Source organism: Vicugna pacos, chromosome 16 (assembly GCF_048564905.1).
Source record: "Vicugna pacos chromosome 16, VicPac4, whole genome shotgun sequence".
NCBI lineage: Eukaryota > Metazoa > Chordata > Mammalia > Artiodactyla > Camelidae > Vicugna > Vicugna pacos.
The window spans coordinates 58,497,847-58,514,501 of record NC_133002.1 but is presented as its reverse complement, the minus strand read 5'-3'; the positions used below and the strand labels follow the sequence as shown (position 1 = coordinate 58,514,501).

Here is a 16,655-nt window from a genome sequence, read left to right as displayed (position 1 = left end):
GAATGAGGTAGTCAGAGCCAAGGATAGGATCAGCCGTTTTATCTTTACCTTTTCACTTTCTGCAGAAACAGAGAGATTATACCCTTGAAGGGGAATCGGGGAAGGTATCGAATCTTCAGTACCTGCACAGGTAAGGGCTGTAATTTTATTACTTTTTTTTTAAACACCTTTATTGTGATACAGTTCCTGTACAGTAAACTGCACATATGTGCAGTTTGATGAATTTTGATAGATGTGTACACCCATGAAACCACCACCACAGTCAATTTAGCTCACATTTCCATCCCTCCCTGAGAGGCGTAATTTTACTACTTTTTAACATTGTGTAATACATCATTAGAACAAAAGAGCATATGTAATGTTTATGTATAATTTATAATTTATTGATACATATTAAAGTACTAATGCATTTGTGCACTTTCATCATGTGAGTCTCTCATTTGCATATTATTCTAATTATGTATAATTTAGAATTTTTATACAACATAAGACCTGGAATAGAACCAATAATGTTGAAGCTCCCTCTGGCCCCACCCTTGTTGATTCCTCCCCCTCTTCTACATCTAACCACTCTCCCCTCTGTGTTCTGAGTGTTTTAAGTCGTCCCTTTCACATTTAAGTTCAGTTTCAACTCAAGTTGAATTCCATCTGGAGTTTATTTTTGAATGAGGTAACGATCTACTTTGCCTTTCCTTGAGGATAATAGATTGTTCCAGGGTACAATTTGTTGACTGTTTGTCCTTTCCCTGCTCATCTGCAGGAACACGTCCCGTTTTCTGCTTGCATGCTCTTTTTCTGAGCTCTTCTGCCCTGCTGATTTGTTGGTCTGTACTAACACCAGTGTGGTGATTTGCTCTTAACTTTATGACAAGTCCTGGTATCTGGCAGAGCAAGTTCCCCCACCAGGTTTTTCCTCAGGCATATCTTGACTGTTTTGCTCCCTTTGCTCTTTTATATGCATTTTAAAATCACCTTGTCAAATTTAATTTTTTTTGAAGGTGGATCATTTTGTTTCACAGAAGAAAGGAGGCAGAGTGACATTTTTCAGACTTCCTCAGGAGAAAATAAAACTCCATTTCTCTTTTTCTTGTCAGATTCTCTTTCCATGTGACCTTGAAAGTTCATTTCTTAGTCACTGCTAATAACTTTTTAGTGAACCTGGCAATATTTTCAATATTTTCACCTGCCCCCTCCCTTTTTTTTTTAAAGACAAACCCACAAAAACTTCTGTCTCTATCTTAATCTCTATTCCTGGAGAATTTGGTACCATGCGAATGTCAGATTAACTGCCAGATGACGCAGATGCATGGAATATCGAGCAAGAGTGGCCAGTAGCCACTGCCTTCTGTTTCCACAACCCCGTGAGAAAGATGAGGCCCCAGGAGGTGAGGGCACATGTTGGTAGCTAACAGCCACAGAGAGGCAAAGTCAGGAGTTGATCAGCTTCCCAACCTTGAAAGACAAGAGAGCCTCAACAAGGGTCAAGAAACTTTCAAATTGTGAAGCCCCTTGCCCTTGGAGCCGTTCGCCCACCTCTACAGGTGGTTAGTTTCGGGAATATGATTTCATTTAGGATCAGAAATCAGCTTCGGGGTAAACGGAAGGCAGAAATCAGGTGGCTCTTGTATTTTAATAAAACTCTGTAACGATGTATCTAGATTCCTATACCACTCTGTGAATGATACTTACTTTGCTTTGAGAGTCTGATTTTTCTGCAAAGCTTCAGGAAAATCCGTATCATGACCTTTCCTTCCATTTCTCAGAAGCAGCCACTTTTAATTCTTTTAACAAATTCTTTTGGTATTTACTCTCGTGTCTCTAAATGACAGTGCATGTTGCTACTTCTGGATTTGGGGATTTCGGCATTTCTTACCACTGTCCTCTACAGCCCGCTCTCAGCTGCTCCACTCCTGCTCTACACCTTGACCCCTCCTGACCGCCCATCTGACTCCTACATAGCCTTTCTCATTTCCGATGCCATTTTAATTTCTAAGAACTCATTTGGGTTTTTTGAATATTACTTTTAAGTAGCATCTCATTCTAACTTCACAACCGCAAAGTCTTCCCTTGTCTTCTGAGATTACTAATAATAGTTGTGTGAAGTTTTCTTCTGCCTGCAAAGTCTGGTTCTTCCAAGTTGCTTTTTTTCCCCTCTCAGTCTTGGCCTCTTCTGTCTTACTAGAGGTTTCCCTTAAAAGGTCTGGTGATCCTTCTTCATCTACTCCTGTTAAAGACTGGGGCCTATCTGTGGGAGCTCTGCACACATGCGTGGAGCTCGTCAGCTGTGGGTTTCACTGTGGGCATTCTGGCTCTGCCCTTCCACTGAGGACCCCTGACTCGAGTCTTGAAGGGTTTTTTCTTGGGCTGGTCAGATCCCTGGAATATACCGGGCTACTCTTGTTCTGGAAGCTGAGCAGGAGAAGGCTAGGAGGTCGGCACTTGGAACTTGACAGTCCCTTAGCTCCCCTGGTTCTTTATGGAGCCCCTGTATCAGCTGTGCCTGTATCCCCTGTCCTGGGCTCTTTTGTATCCTCTCCCAGGGATGACTCCAGCCTCTGCCACAGTGGGGTGGGAATCTAGAGGCCTAAATACTTCTTAGACAGACTTAAATAGTTACCATGTTTTTAATCCCCAAATATTAAAGAGATTTTCCAGATGGTGCAGTTAAAATAAGCAGGCATCATGCATGGTCTCTGATATATACACACGTTTACTGTGCCTAACCCTCCAGAGAGACTGCCTCAGTATTTTCTGAGAAGAGAAGGTCATCAGATGAGTAGGAACAGCTGTCACGCAAGTACACTGTCCTTACAGTGCGGGCCAGGCAGTTAACTTGTTCCTGGAACTAGCTCATCATTCATCAGTCATCTTAAGGGCCAGCCGTGCCCTCTGAAATTAGCAGCTCTGTGGCTATTTAAAAAATATACAGTGGATGTGATTCACCTAAAATCAAATTTTATCATAAGGTCTCATACTAGTCCCCTGCAAGTTAGCCACTGAATAGAGGCCAGCATTTGAGGCCCTTCAAGCTTAAGGCCCAGTCCTAACGGCCCTGCATTATGACACACCATCCACCCCACACTTCCCCTAGGTCAGTCCCAGCTTGTGGTCCAGTGCTCTTCCCAGAACATCAGCTTCCCTGAGCATAACCTGAGCTGCCATGTGGTACATTCCAGCTACCTGACTTACATCAAGCTGTCAACAGCGATCAAGCGCAACGAGAACATGGCTAAAGGTCTGCAGAAGGCACTGCTGCAGCAACAGCCCGATGACGACAGCAGGCGTGCTCCCCGGCCCCAGGACCTGATCCGGCTCTATGACATCATCCTGCAGGTGCCTGGGGGCTGGGAGAGCGAGAGCCTGGCCCGTGCGTGTGTTGGACACGAAGTGACCGAGCTTTGCATAGCAAGAGGGCTGTGACAGCCAGGAACGTTAGTGTCTCGGTAGAAGTCAGAGGTCTTGTTCTTGTACCAGGTCAGCAGCCCGTGAGCCCGCTATTCAGACGTGTCGATGTGTAGACACTAGTGAACCCGCAGGTGCTGACTGAGCGCTTCCCCTGGGCAAAGGAGCCTCCTGCGTGCTATGGGGCATCCTGGGACCTGAGGCCCCCCTGCCTCAGCCCACTGGGAGATCGTCAGTCAGTCAGTCAGCTAGCTGACGAGAGCCCTGCGCACAAACAAGGCGGCTGTGGAGATGCCATGTGAGTGGGCCGTCTGGGTTCAGAGCCAGTGAGAACCCCTCTAGCTGAGACGGACCAAGAAGCCTCTGAGGGAAGTGAGGTGTGACCAAGAGAGAAAAGAGAAACAGACTTTCAGTGTCAGGAGGGCAGAGGTGACACCGGGGATGGCTGCTGCCGAGTCACTTGTCACAGACTTTTCCCCGTTGTTTGAAGCCTAGGGTGGTTCTTTTTGCCCATGTCTGTTCTTACAAGTCTTCTGTCAGAAACTCAATGTGAGGCCGCCTCTTCATGAGTTTCCTTGTTGCATCTGTTGTGCAGAATCTGGTGGAACTGCTCCAGCTTCCTGGCTTAGAGGAGGACAGAGCTTTCCAGAAAGAGATAGGCCTCAAAACTCTGGTGTACAAGGCTTACAGGTAAGTCCCTGTGGGACGGACAGGGACTCTTCTACCATCCGATGGTTCTAGAAGCCTTGGGAGCATGTCCCGTCCCCCGAAAGGCTGGGTCACTGGCTGTGTGATCAGAGAGCAGTCAGCCTAGCATGTTCCAAGGAAGTCTCAGGTTGTGGCTGGGCATTTCCAGGGTAGCTTGGCTCTTTGGACAGCTTAGGGGAGCTGGGGAGCACATACGTTAAACATCTTTTCCCTTCTCTTTCCTCCCTCCTTCCAGTGGAAAAGGGACAAGTGTTGGAAAAAGTGTTAATTAGCAGAACCAGAGCGACCGATTCAGCGAACCGAGCTGAACTAGGAGAAAGCTAAACCTCTCAGTTTCACAAATGGATTGTACTGTTTGTAAAGTGAGAGTGGACTATGCAGCAAGTTGGGGACCTGGGCAGAATGGCACAGGAGAGCCCTGGGTGTTTTTGCCTTTCCTCTTCCGGCCTACATGCACACCCCAGTGCCCTCTGGCTCCTGTCAAGGACCAGCAGTGCTCAGGCTCTGTTGATCCCAGCAGAGTGATTTCCATTAGAAAGAGGTTTCTTTGGATTTGGTTTTTGAAAGAGGGGAGCAGAGAGGAGCGGTTGTGTCTTAGGTGTGTGGGCAGCGGTGGGCGGGGTGTCTATCTGGGCTTGGCAGCATCCCTCCTTCCTGCCCGTCTCCAGCTTCTTCCCTGTGCTGTTGGCGAACTGCCCCTTCTTTGCAGAGTCAGCCAGTGATTAAAAACCGTGGGTCAGCTTCAGCCCTACACTGTCACCTCCGGTTTCGGAGGAGTCTGCACGTTAGCCTGGCAAGCTTGAACTTTGAGCGTAGTGGGCTCTGACATCCCATGCAGTGATCCCGAGGTGAAGAAGCTTTGCAGTTTAGCCTAAACAGCAAGGAGGGCCTTGGTCTGGGGTGACTGCTGCTTAAGAAAACACTGAGGCTCTCTTCCCTGCCTCATCAGGTGTTTCTTCATCGCTCAGTCCTACGTGCTGGTGAGGAAGTGGAGCGAAGCTCTCGTCCTGTATGACAGGGTCCTGAAGTACGCCAACGAAGTGACTGCCGACGCTGGAGCCTTCAGGAATAGCCTGAAGGTGAGCCTTTGGCCTCTCCTTGTTCCCAAGCCCCGAGCACTTGTGCAGTGAAGCTGCAACTCCTTCTCCTGCCTGGTCAGCCGTGGGCTGAGGTGCTACCCCGAGTGCCCAGAGCTGCCGGTGTCAGGGTGTAACTCATGGCAGCATTCCAGGCCTGCGGGGGACTCAGGTTCTTAGAAGGATAGCCGTTCCTCTGGTTACTGTTCCTGGACTTGGCCAAGTGTTGGAGTCGCCTCGGAAGATTTTTAAAAGGTGGATGTCTGGGTCCCACCCTCAGAGATTCTGGTTCTAATTGATGTGGGATCTGGTATGAGCATTAGGGTTTTTCAAAGCCCCTCAGTGATTCTAATGTGCACCCAAGCTGAGAACCATTGGTGGGCCCTTTCCCCACAGAATGTGCCTGGACCAGCCGTGGCAGCATTTGGGAGTTTGTTTGGAATGCAGGTTCTCAGGCCCCACCCAGGCCTGCTGAGTCGAGTGCGTTTTAGCAAGGTCCCCAGGCGATCTGGGTGTATATCAAAGCTTACGTGCTGATCTGGTTTATTGTACTAATTGTGGAATGGCTGTAGCTTTTTAAACTTGTGGGCTGCTGTGAGGACATAGAGGTTCTTACAGCACTGATCTAAGAAACCTGTGTATATTTTACAAGTAGAGAGTGTTTAGAAAAGCAAGCTAAGGCTCCTGATGCTAATGTCACAGCCAGTGTGAGAGAGTTGCTGCTCTTAGGGCTCTTGTATCTGCTGGAACAGCGCTGGGCTCAGGGTTGAAGGAGAAACCTCCGGAGGTTACTACCTTCAGAGAGTTTGTGGTTTTGCCTCGGCTGCAAGACTTGCTGGCAGGAGGCCACCTGTGAATACAAAAGAAGGAAGAGAGTGAAGGTGGAGAGAGGAAAGAGGAGGTGGAGGTGGGTGTGGGCAGGGGATGGGGTAGCCAGTGTGGCAGTGTCATCGGGTAGGGTGTCTGGAATGTGGAGACAAACCAGCGTGGGTGGTTTATCTCCGGAGAGAAGAAAGAGGCTTTTACAATATTTAATGTGTCCATCTGACCTGATGTGTCGGCTGGTTTTGGGGGAAAGTGTCAGGGAACAGAGATGTGAAGGATTCAGCAGTATCCAGACCTACTCAGGTAATTCCAAATTTTGCCAAGTAAGAGGTGAAGCAAGACAATGGCATCACCCTCATAGAAGCAGGAGGTCAGTGGGTCGGGCTCAAGCCCGTGAGCCAGGTGACCTGGCTCTGATCCCTGTCTTGCTGCCGCTGGGCACGTGACTGGGCATGTTCTTTGGCCTCTTTGTGCTTTCGTCTCCTCATCTGTAAAATGCAAGTGCAGTCTGAGGATTATCATGAAGATGCAGTTAGTTATGTGAACCACACGGAGCAGTGCCTGGCACCTGGTGCATTTAGTGGATGGCAGGTTTACTAAGCTATCATTGTTGCCATTGTTTCTAGGCATTGGTTCTTAAGCCGTGGCATAGTTTTCCCCTTTTGAAACAGGCTAGTTTCTTTGGTGTTGTTTTTAAAGTAGGGAGAACCATTTAAAAAATCTAAAACCCCATGAAAATACTAGTGGAGTCTCTTAACCTCAGGTTAGTTCAGTGCACTCCTCTGAGTGGCTCCAGCTCGTGAGTGCACGTTGTCTGCATCGTTGCAGGACCTGCCTGACGTGCACGAGCTCATCACGCAAGTGAGGTCGGAGAAGTGCTCTCTGCAGGCAGCCGCGATCCTGGGTGAGCCACCTACCTGTTTTCTGCTGCCGATCTTCCCAGAGTCCCCTCCACTGCTACCCCTCTTCTCCCAGACTCCTCATCCCTCTGTTGTAAGATTGAAAGGGTTGTTTTGGTTAATCTGTAAGGTTTGAATTTTTTCCTGCTGCTACTTCTGCCTATGAGTGACTTCCATTCAACCACGCCAGCTTCGCTGGGCCGGCGACATTGGTTCTGGGGTTTGTTATCTGTTACCTGCACTACTTCTCCACCAACTTTGGTCTCAGGACGGAGAGGGCTAACCCCCCACGCACTGGCTGCCTTTGTGCTTAGGATTTAGAACCTAAAGGTGTGATAGGTGTCGTTCATGACAGTAGTGTGTCAAGTCCCTGTTCTCACTGAATCCTGTGAAACTTTCAGATACAAATGACTCCCACCAAACAGAGACTTCTTCGCAAGTCAAGGATAATAAGGTAAGTCTTGGCTGTGGCTTTTCAGGAATAAAGATCCCTTATAACTCACCTAAGTAAGAATATGTATTCATGTGTAGAGCAGAGGACCCTTAATTTCTTAGGAAACACCCTACTTCCCTCCCTTCTTTTACTCAGGACCTGAAAGCTGCCTACATAAGGTTTGTTAGGTCTTATCTAGATGGTCCCAAATAAAGTTAGGAACTTACTGTGCAGAGTAGCACCCCTGGCCAGGAGCTCTGTCTTGGACACAGGCCAGGCCTGCACCCCAGCCCCGGCCCTCTCCTCACCCTCACTAGGCTTCACTGACTCTCAGCTATAAGATGGGAACATGGTGGCACCTCATAGGTTTGTGGGGGCTGAGTGAGACAGCACATGTGAGCTCTGAAGTGGGTGCCCGGCACGTAGGGACTGATCCGCGGATGGACTGTGATTAACGTCTGAGTTCCTGCCTTTTATTTGACTTTCAGCCTCTAGTCGAACGGTTTGAGACATTCTGCCTGGACCCTTCCCTCGTCACCAAGCAAGCCAACCTCGTGCACTTCCCACCGGGATTCCAGCCCATCCCGTGCAAGCCTTTGTTCTTTGACCTGGCCCTCAACCATGTGGCTTTCCCACCCCTTGAGGACAAGTTGGAGCAGAAGACCAAGAGTGGCCTCACTGGATACATCAAGGGCATCTTTGGATTCAGGAGCTAACCAGGCTCTTCCTTGGGGGCAGGGGAAGATTCTGACTCTTAATCTGTATTGTGAGAAAACCCCAGCAGGTTCCATGACATTAAATCCAGGTCTACATTGGCCCCAGGCAGGAGTGTAACATCCTCAGCCCTGCATTCCTATGTCTTGTGTGTTTGTACACTTCCATTCTTAACCAGCGTGCTAGAAGGGCACCCTGTCGTCTTCTGGTAAATGTGTGCGGGGTCCTCTGTCCATACCCTCTGGGGGCAGGGCCCCTGCCATCTGGTCTCACGTGAGCCATGGTTGATTACCTTTGGTCAGTAATGTGTTCGTGGGGGTCCACACCAGGCACGGATGGGGGCCCGGAATGTTTTGTCGTGTTTCTTCAGTACCATGGATTTGAAATGAACTTACCCTTGCTGTGAGCATCCAGAATCCCTTGAAGAGTTTGTCCGTGACTAGGAAACATTGGCCGCGTCACCCCGAATTACAAGTCAGCCTTATTCCCCATCACCGCCAAGTGAAAGTTAAGAAGTTTCAGAACAAGCAAAGAGCTCTATTTTTAGAAGAAATATGTTACACTCAGAAATGATGAAAACAAATCTTATATTAAAAGGCAGAGATGCTGGCTGCCGTGCGCATGTTTTACCTGCCCTCGCTCGTGTCCGGTCCCAGTTCCCTCCTTGGAGCCTGGTCGCGTGCGCTTGTCCTGGCACGTGTTTCCCGGCTTCCCGGCAGCACTGGTGTGTCTGGTGCCCGATGAGAGACTGTTGGGTGCCCTCTGTCTTTAGAGTGCCCAGCCTGTCATTTTTAGTTGCCATATATTTTGATCAGTTTCCTTCCTGCCCCTTTATTTTTTCCTTAGTCAGTTTCTTATTTCTATTCTCGTATCCATAATAGAAATCGCAAAAGCAGTATCAGAAAGCAGGGAGTGAGAATGACTTAAGCATGGGGTGTGTGAGACACATTAAACACACTGTGGGCTCGGTGGTGCCTCTTTTCCCCCGGGAATGGCAGAGAGATTGCCAGAGGTTAGAAGAGGGTGGCGGGGAGACAGATCAGACGTGGCTGTTAGACTTGAGTATTGGCAGTGTTCTTGTGATGCTCAGAGATAGGATCTCTTCTCCCGCCAGGATTTGCTTTGGGTCTGAGAGCCTCAGGAAGCTGATTTTTTTTTTTAACTGGAAGTTTATCATCTGTGCTACACAACTTAGGGATATCTTTCCTCTCTCTCTGCCTCCCTCTGAAGATACAGCACAGATGATCTTAGGTTGAGGTCCTGGATTTTGGTCCTGAAAACTCGGTCGGTGTTCCCAATGGGCTGAGGGAGTACTGGGGGCCTTCGTCCTCTTCCTCACCCTCCTCCAACTCCCTCCCCAGTGCGGTTGGCAGCACCGGGGCTGTGGTCCAAGGCTCTGCACCTCCCTCGCCTCGTTCTCTTGCTGACCTGGGCTGCAGCCACAGCTGGGGCGTCCTCCCGCGCCAGGAGCCCAGTTCAAGGCCCACTGCTGTCCTCCAGCCTGCTTGTGCCGGTGTCTGTGGTGCAGTGGGGGTGGGGCCGGGGCTGGAGGAGCTCCTTCTGTTCCCGTCTGGGAAGATGTTTATGTCCCTTAGTCTTGCTCACAGTAAGTCCTTCCAGCCCTTCCTACTATCTTTAGATAGAGCAGGAGCCAGAATCCCGAGTCACTCATTTGAACCTTTTCTAAGGTGCCGCTTTGTCATGGCTGCACTAGACATGCCGTTCCACGTGGTGTCCCTGCTAGCTGTCCTGAGTAGCAGTGGCTTCTGTTAGCCCATGAGGCCGTGACAAGACACATTTAGTGTTAAAAGCACATGTTTACATAAGACAGACCCGGCTGGGCCGAGGTCTCGGTTCCCTCACACATCCCTTCATGTGGACTCCCTAGACCTTAAACAGGTGGTGTCATGGGGGACAGAGCACTGGAAACAGGACCCCATTCCTGTCCTCAGGCCTGGGAAGTGGCCGTCGCCTGTCATGGGAACAGGGTCAGAGTCAGCCCTGGGCTCTTCCGTGGGCCGGGCCAGACTTTGCTGGGCGAACTCACAGAAGGAGACTGCAGAGGCCGCGCGGTCCTTCCCTGAGAGCAGGGGGGGCAGTGAGGTCTCCGGGAGTAAGGAAGGGATGTGGACGCTCGCTCTGCCTTCAGCGGGTCCTTCCTGCTGCTCTGGCTTGTGTCCCTCCCCCAGGATGGGCTGTGACCCTGGAAGAGTCTTCTGCCTCCCCAGTCCTGAGAGTAATAGGGAAGCTCGGATAAGTCAGTTTTTAGAACATGCCTGAGACTGTGGTTAATAGTCTTTATTTTCTTATCTGTCAGGTGGTGATGGTTTTGATCTGCAGAGACGTTAGAGGTAAAAGCTCTACGTATGAGCTTAGAGGAATAAGGTTGAACCTTGGATGGGAAAGACATGATTTGGCCAAGTTTGTCACCCTTAACTCTGCATTCTGTTGGTAAAAAGGAACGTCAGGCAGTTGGGACTGGACAGGCCCCCCCTCCGCTGCTCAGTCTCAGTTTTTTCCCTTTTATATGCATTGCTTGCCGTACTCGCTCTGAGTTTCTGTTAAATCAGGTGATAATCCTTGGATTCCCTGTTTGAAATGAAACACTGCCAGGCTTGGTTCCATCTCCTTCTCTGGTGGCAACCTGAGCCTTTCACCACGGCCGTGAGGTGACAGCCTGGGGTGGCAGGTACCCGTCCACCCACCACAGCCCTGGACCTTTGCCTGTCTTTGTTTCCGAATCTGAGGTGATGGCTTAACCCCCCACCCCAGGAGAGGACGCTCGGCTGCAAGGACTCCAGGGCGGGGGCTGCACCCTGCCTGTTCACTCTCATCACCGTGGCAACGCTAATTTCACACACAGCATCAATTCTACACAAAAGCTAATTGATCACAGAATTCTAAACAGCACGTTGCTGTCTGCAGCTTTGAGAAGCTTGGAACCTTCAGAGGTCTAGAAAATGTCCAAAGATAGCAAAAATACGTGATGGTTCTCTCTCTTTTTTTTTCTCTGTAAGACGCACTGCTACAGGGGAGATGGAAACCAGATTTAGCTGTAAAATTTATTGATGTTCCAAAGCAAAGAGATAAATTGGAAACTGCCTGCGTCGTGACAACACCAACTGGAAGAACCTAGCCTGTTGTTCTGTGAGACATCGAAGACCCTGCGTGGGCGCGGGCGGGGACACACGAGCGACCCGCCCAGCCTCTTGCTGCAGGGGTCTCCCCTCCACGTAAGCACCTTGTGGCCCGGGAAAGGCTCTGCGGTGTTGGTGAACTGTGCTGTCGGTCGGCACAAGTTAAAATACAATCTCGGCTGATGAATACTGGTGGAGCACTTTTATCTGGCCTTTTCCAGCTGTTCAGGGACTGTGATCTCAGAAGCTATGGTTCTGTTTTATTGCTTTTGCTCCCAGGGTGGGATCTGGGGCAGCTCTGGCTGAGGCCATCTCGCGCTGGTGCCGAGACCAGCAGCTCCAAGGCAGGCAGGCGCTGCTTTCCTCCTTCCCCGCACCCACCGTGATTTGCATTGTGTTGGAAAGGGGAGCCTTGCTGCTCTGTGGTCCCTGTTTTTAGCAGGCGGTTTTGTTCACCTCCATTAACTGCAACTATGTGTCCTCACGCTCAGTCTGACTCCTTGGAAGAGAACCACGTCCTTTTCTGTTAGGCTGAAATTTTCCCACGGATCTTCTGGCAGGAAACTGCAGTCCCCACAGGCAGGCGGCCGGTCCCTGGAGCTGGTGATGCTCGTCAGCTCTGGCTCCTCTTGGCTTGGAAGGGGGTGGGGGTCATCTCCCATAAGACAGGGGCACCTGGTTGTCTAACATGCAGACGGCTGAGTAGCTGGTGGGCCCTTGACAGATAAGAATCTTCTCCCCTCTGCTCCCCACAGGTGAAGCTGGCATTAGAAAACCGTGCTGCTCGTTGCACTGCTGCCTGTGGGCCCCATTCAAGCCTGAGCCCTGGCCTGGCCCTGACCCGGGCCTCTCGGGAGGAGACCCAGCCTTGCTGGGACTGAATCTGCGTGGCAGCCTCTCCTCCTCCTCCTCCTCCTCCTCCCTGTAGCCTTAGTCTGAGCCCACGGTCCAGGATGTGTGTGCTGCTGTGCACTGAGCTGCGGGGCCACACGGCTGAGGGTGAGGAGGCCCTCCGGTTCACGGTGCCCCCTCCCTTCTCGCAGCAGACGCCTCTCTCTCTCCCCTTCCCGGAGCTGTGTCCTGCGGGGTCTAAGCAGCGGCATCACAGCAGGTGGAGGCTAATGTGCTGCCCCGTGTGCTCCCCAGTTTCCTGGCAATGGAGACGGATTCGGCGGGCCTGCCCCTCAGCTAGAAGACTGTTACTAGTTCTTTCATTTTTTGTTTTTAAACCTTCCTCAGACTGGTGAACGGGGCTTGCTGCGGCTGAACCCCTGCTGCTTCAACACAGCCAATGTAACTCTGTCCCCAGCTGCCATGCTGGCCTGCTCACCTTGCAAGGGACACAGCTAATTAGCCGCCTCCATCATATCTGAACATCTCCATAATGGGGCTGCAGGTCCCCAAAGGCCAAGCCATTGTCTCCAAGGTGACAGGCCGAGAGCCCTTGGGGACACCTGGAGGCCCAGCAGTCCCCGAGTGAAAGCGGGCAGGCTGCAGCCCTCTGGAACGCAGCGGGGCTTGTGCAGCAGGCGGCTGCCGCGGCCCGAATGTGTGGGCTGCACACGTGCTGGTCCCACAGGTGAACTGGGGCCGGCCACAGTTGCCCAAGGCTAGAGAAAGGGAATCACTTCTAGGGAGGGACAGGCATGCGAGGCAGCCTTGACCTTGCCCTCCCAGGCAACTGGGGACTTGCAGACTCCTGAGGTCCCCTCTGTGCTCCCTGTCTTGCGACCTCGTATGGAGAAGCCTGCTCTCCCAACATGGGCAGAGTTGGTTGGTCGGTTTGCTTGAGTTGCTTCCTCTAAACTCCCTGAAAGACCTAGAAGCCGTAGCCAGCACCTGCTTCTGCCCGTTCTGCTCTAGTTGGGCAAACTACGGTCCCCTCCTCTCCAGGCTGACCTTTGGCATTTATTTTTATCAGGCCAGCTAGGCAGCCATGCAGCCAAGAGAGCCTCTTCCAGACCGCCCAGTGGATTCCCAGGGCCTCTGCCTCCCCCAGTGCCTGTGGACAGAAGGAGACCCATCCCCTAGCTCCCCACCCCACCAGCCCTTGTCCTCTCTGCCAGCTGGTGCAGGTGCCTTGGCTCCTCAGCCGGCCACAAACGTGTAAGGCAAGAGACGTCACCAGCCAGCTCTGCTCTGATAGCTGAGCTCGTGTACAAACAGGGCAATTTCCTGAGATGGCAAAGCTTGTCCTGTTCCAGGAGCATATGGAAGCCTAACAGGTCATGGTTCTCAGGGCAAAGGAGATAATTGCCACTGTCTGCTTCATCAGAGGTGATTACCACTAACTGCTTCATCAGGGAGGATGCCCCTTCCTGCTGGACCCCTGAGCTGGAGGAGAGGGCGGGTAGCTTAAGCCCTGGCATGCTAGCCAAGCTGCCACCCGGTTGCCTAGCTACGTGCCCGCATGTGGCCTCAGAGCTGGGAACTGAGGTGTTTTCAGCTCTGAGCAGCCCTCCTGCTCCAGCCTTGGGCCTGTGAGCTGTGAGTGGCCCATGTCAGCCTGCTTGGAAGCTCCAGGCTGGGGCGTGTGAGTAAGCTGCCTCTCAAAGTCAGAGCTGGCACAGGATGGAGGGAGGCTTGGAATTAATTGATCTCCAGATCTCTCAGTCCACAGAGGAGAAGCAAGTGCCAGGTGAGGGGACAGCCTCGGGGCAGGACGAGAAGCCAGGTCCTGGGCCTCCTGCTTGGCTCAGAAGGAGGAGGTGTGGCAGGGGCGAGGTCTGGGAAGGCTAAAACTCGGGATACCCAGTCCAGCTTCTCAGTCATAGAGTATTATAATGTGAGCCACAAATCCAAGCCTCATCTGTAATTTTAAATTTTCTAGTAGCCACATTAAATAAAACTAGCAACACCCTTTCCACCGTGTGAGGACAGCACGACAGGTCTTCGACCCTAAAGAGGCCCTCGCCCGACCGGGCTGGCCCTCGGGTCTCAGGCTTCCGGCCTCCAGAACTGTAAGCAGTAACCTTCTGCTGTATAAGCCAGAAACAGTCTGAAAAGCCGCAGGTGAAATTAATTTTTGTAAATACATTTCATTTAACACAATCTACCCCAAATATTATTTTGACCTGTAATCAATTTAAAACATTGAGATATTTTACATCCTTTTTTCATTCTCAGTCTTTGAATTCTGGTGTGAATTTTATACTTAACAGCACATCTCAATTCAGACTGGCCACATTTCAAGTGCCCAGGAGCCACAGGGGCTGGGACAGTGCAGGTGGCCACCAAGGCCGTCAGCACCAACCTGGCCTTCTAAATGAATGACTCATTTTTTTCTCGGATATTTAGAACCCTATATCTTTCTTTGTCCCTATCCTTTCTGTTAAGTCTTGGGGACTGAGGTCGCTGCCGTCTGAATAGAAGCATCCCACAGTGACAGCCGCCTCAGAGACCTGGCTCTTCCGGCCTTCTGCATGTCAACCCTCTCTGGAAGCTGGGGTCTGATTTGATCTAGCCTTAGACAGTCACGCCTGGAATTCAGCTCTTGTTTTTCCTGCAGTGAATCAGTCTGTCTTAACCTCTGGGGCGTGTGAGGGCTCCCCATGATACTCATTTATTTCCGAGGGGGCAGGAGGGTGGCTTCTCCAGATAGGAGGCAAAGCTCAGATATTCCAGATCTCAGCCTGCCTGCCTTTCACCACCTGCGGGCCGTAGCCCTCTCCCCTGCCCAGCTCAGCGGGGCGTTCCCTGACTGCTCCTGCTCCTGGGGCTTGAGTCCTGACATTTTTTCCAGCCCCTGCTTCCCATGACCACCACCTCCCAAGAAGGAGCTTGGAGCTCTTGGGGAGGCTGACGGGGGCTGAGAGCTGCTGTCTCCTGGCTTGGCTCTCCTGGGCTGTGGCCATCTTCTGCCCAGTCTCAAAGATAAGGAAAGGAGCTGACTCGGGTTGGTGATGAGAGGCCAGCAGTTAGGGCTGGCTCCGGAACCCTTAGTCATTTAAACAGATGAGCCCCTTTCTGAGAACAGTGGATTGCAGGCATGCAATGAGTGATTAGAAGAAAACTGTCACCCAGGAGTAACATGGAGAGAGAGACTGGGGCAGAGGGTGAGGGGCCTCCTGGCCCAGCCTTCCATCGCTGGCTCCGTCTCACTGTCACACTCAGCTGGGAGGAGAATGTTGGCAACCACTCTGCTTCCTCATTGCTGCTTGTCCTGTCAAGGCCTCCTGCTGCTCTCCCCACCCCCACTACCACTATCAACCCCTGCCCCTCCAGGGTGGGTGACTCCAGTGTTCCCTGTCCAGGGCCAGATTCAATGCAGTGGCTCATTAAAGGGATGCAGCTAAAAGGACCTCCGGCCTTTTCTGTCCCATGGAGCATAAGGCCAGTCTCAGGCCTCTGTCCCTGATCTCCCCAGTCTCCCAGGACCCTTATCTCTTCCCTGGATGTTTTCTGCTCTCAGCTGGGCCTGCCAGGATGTCCTAGTGCTCCAAACCCAATATGTCTACACCGCTCCCCACTAGCTCCCCCTCAAATGCTGCTTCCACCAAAACAAATGGTTCCAGGAATGACTCCAGATCTACTGAAGGGGCTTCTTGAGCTGGGCCAGTGAAATGAGTGCCTGGAAACAGGGGGACCCACTCCTTTCTTGAAGACCCTGGGGACCACTACAGGAGAAGGCAGCTCCCAAGATGACCTCTCTGGCCCTCGATGTGAGGAAAAGGCTAAGAAACTGGCACTGCTGTTGGACACTCTATCCAACTTCAGAAAAGCCACCATGGGCCACTTTTGGGGAATGAGGAGGGGCAGGTAGGAAAACCCAAGTACAGTGGGTTCCCAGGAGGCTCTACAGGACCCAAGGCTTAGCAGCACCTGCAGGCTAGTGCTGGGGGCCTGGGGGGAGGGGCCCAGGGGAAGTCCCAGCCCCTGAGGAGCTGGCCTGGAACCCTTCTGAGGATCCCAATGATGCGCAACTGACTGCATCTGGCCCTGGAGCCGTGGACGGACGGGATGACCAGCCAGCCAGATGAGCAACCTTGGGCCAGCTGGGTGGTGACCACTTTCAAAATGTGCCTAGTGCCAGTTGTCTGGGGCAAATGCCCCCTGGCTGCCCCATCATGTCAGTGGAGGACATGGAGCAGAGACCTGGGCACCCTGGTGGTAAGCAGAGAGCCCAGGCCTTCCCGCCCGCCCTGAGCTTCCCCCAGCTGTGGGTGGGGGCCTGCCTGATAGCACTGTGTTGGCTGGAGGTGTTTATTAACCCCGAGCCTCAGGTCTAAGGCCGGGCCTCTGTCCCTGAGCCTGCACATGCATCCGCGCGTCCGTCTGTCTGGAGCCCTGTCCCTCCTGGGCCTGGCTGTTTTCCCATCTGGGTGTGACCACTGCTGGCTCCCTCTGGGTGTGTAGGTGTAACAAGTCCAAACCTTCTCGGAGAGTTGGGCAGGCTCTGGACCCGCCCTCTGGGCTGTGCCCTTTCCTCCCAAACTGGTTGTACAGGAGCAGGCGTGAGTGT

General features: G+C 52.0%; 1 protein-coding gene across 1 annotated transcript in view; it reads left to right on the top strand.

Moving 5' to 3' along the window:
* Positions 1–8,666, top strand: part of SRP68 (signal recognition particle 68) — a 28,284-nt gene extending 19,618 nt beyond the window's left edge. Inside the window, exons 10-16 of the mRNA XM_006199404.3 lie at positions 66–130; positions 3,177–3,333; positions 3,998–4,092; positions 5,060–5,189; positions 6,840–6,915; positions 7,312–7,364; positions 7,832–8,666. Coding sequence (XP_006199466.1) covers positions 66–130; positions 3,177–3,333; positions 3,998–4,092; positions 5,060–5,189; positions 6,840–6,915; positions 7,312–7,364; positions 7,832–8,059 — 804 coding nt within the window. The 3' untranslated portion in view covers positions 8,060–8,666. The remainder of the gene's footprint in view (positions 1–65; positions 131–3,176; positions 3,334–3,997; positions 4,093–5,059; positions 5,190–6,839; positions 6,916–7,311; positions 7,365–7,831) is intronic.
* The last annotated feature ends 7,989 nt before the right edge of the window (positions 8,667–16,655 follow it).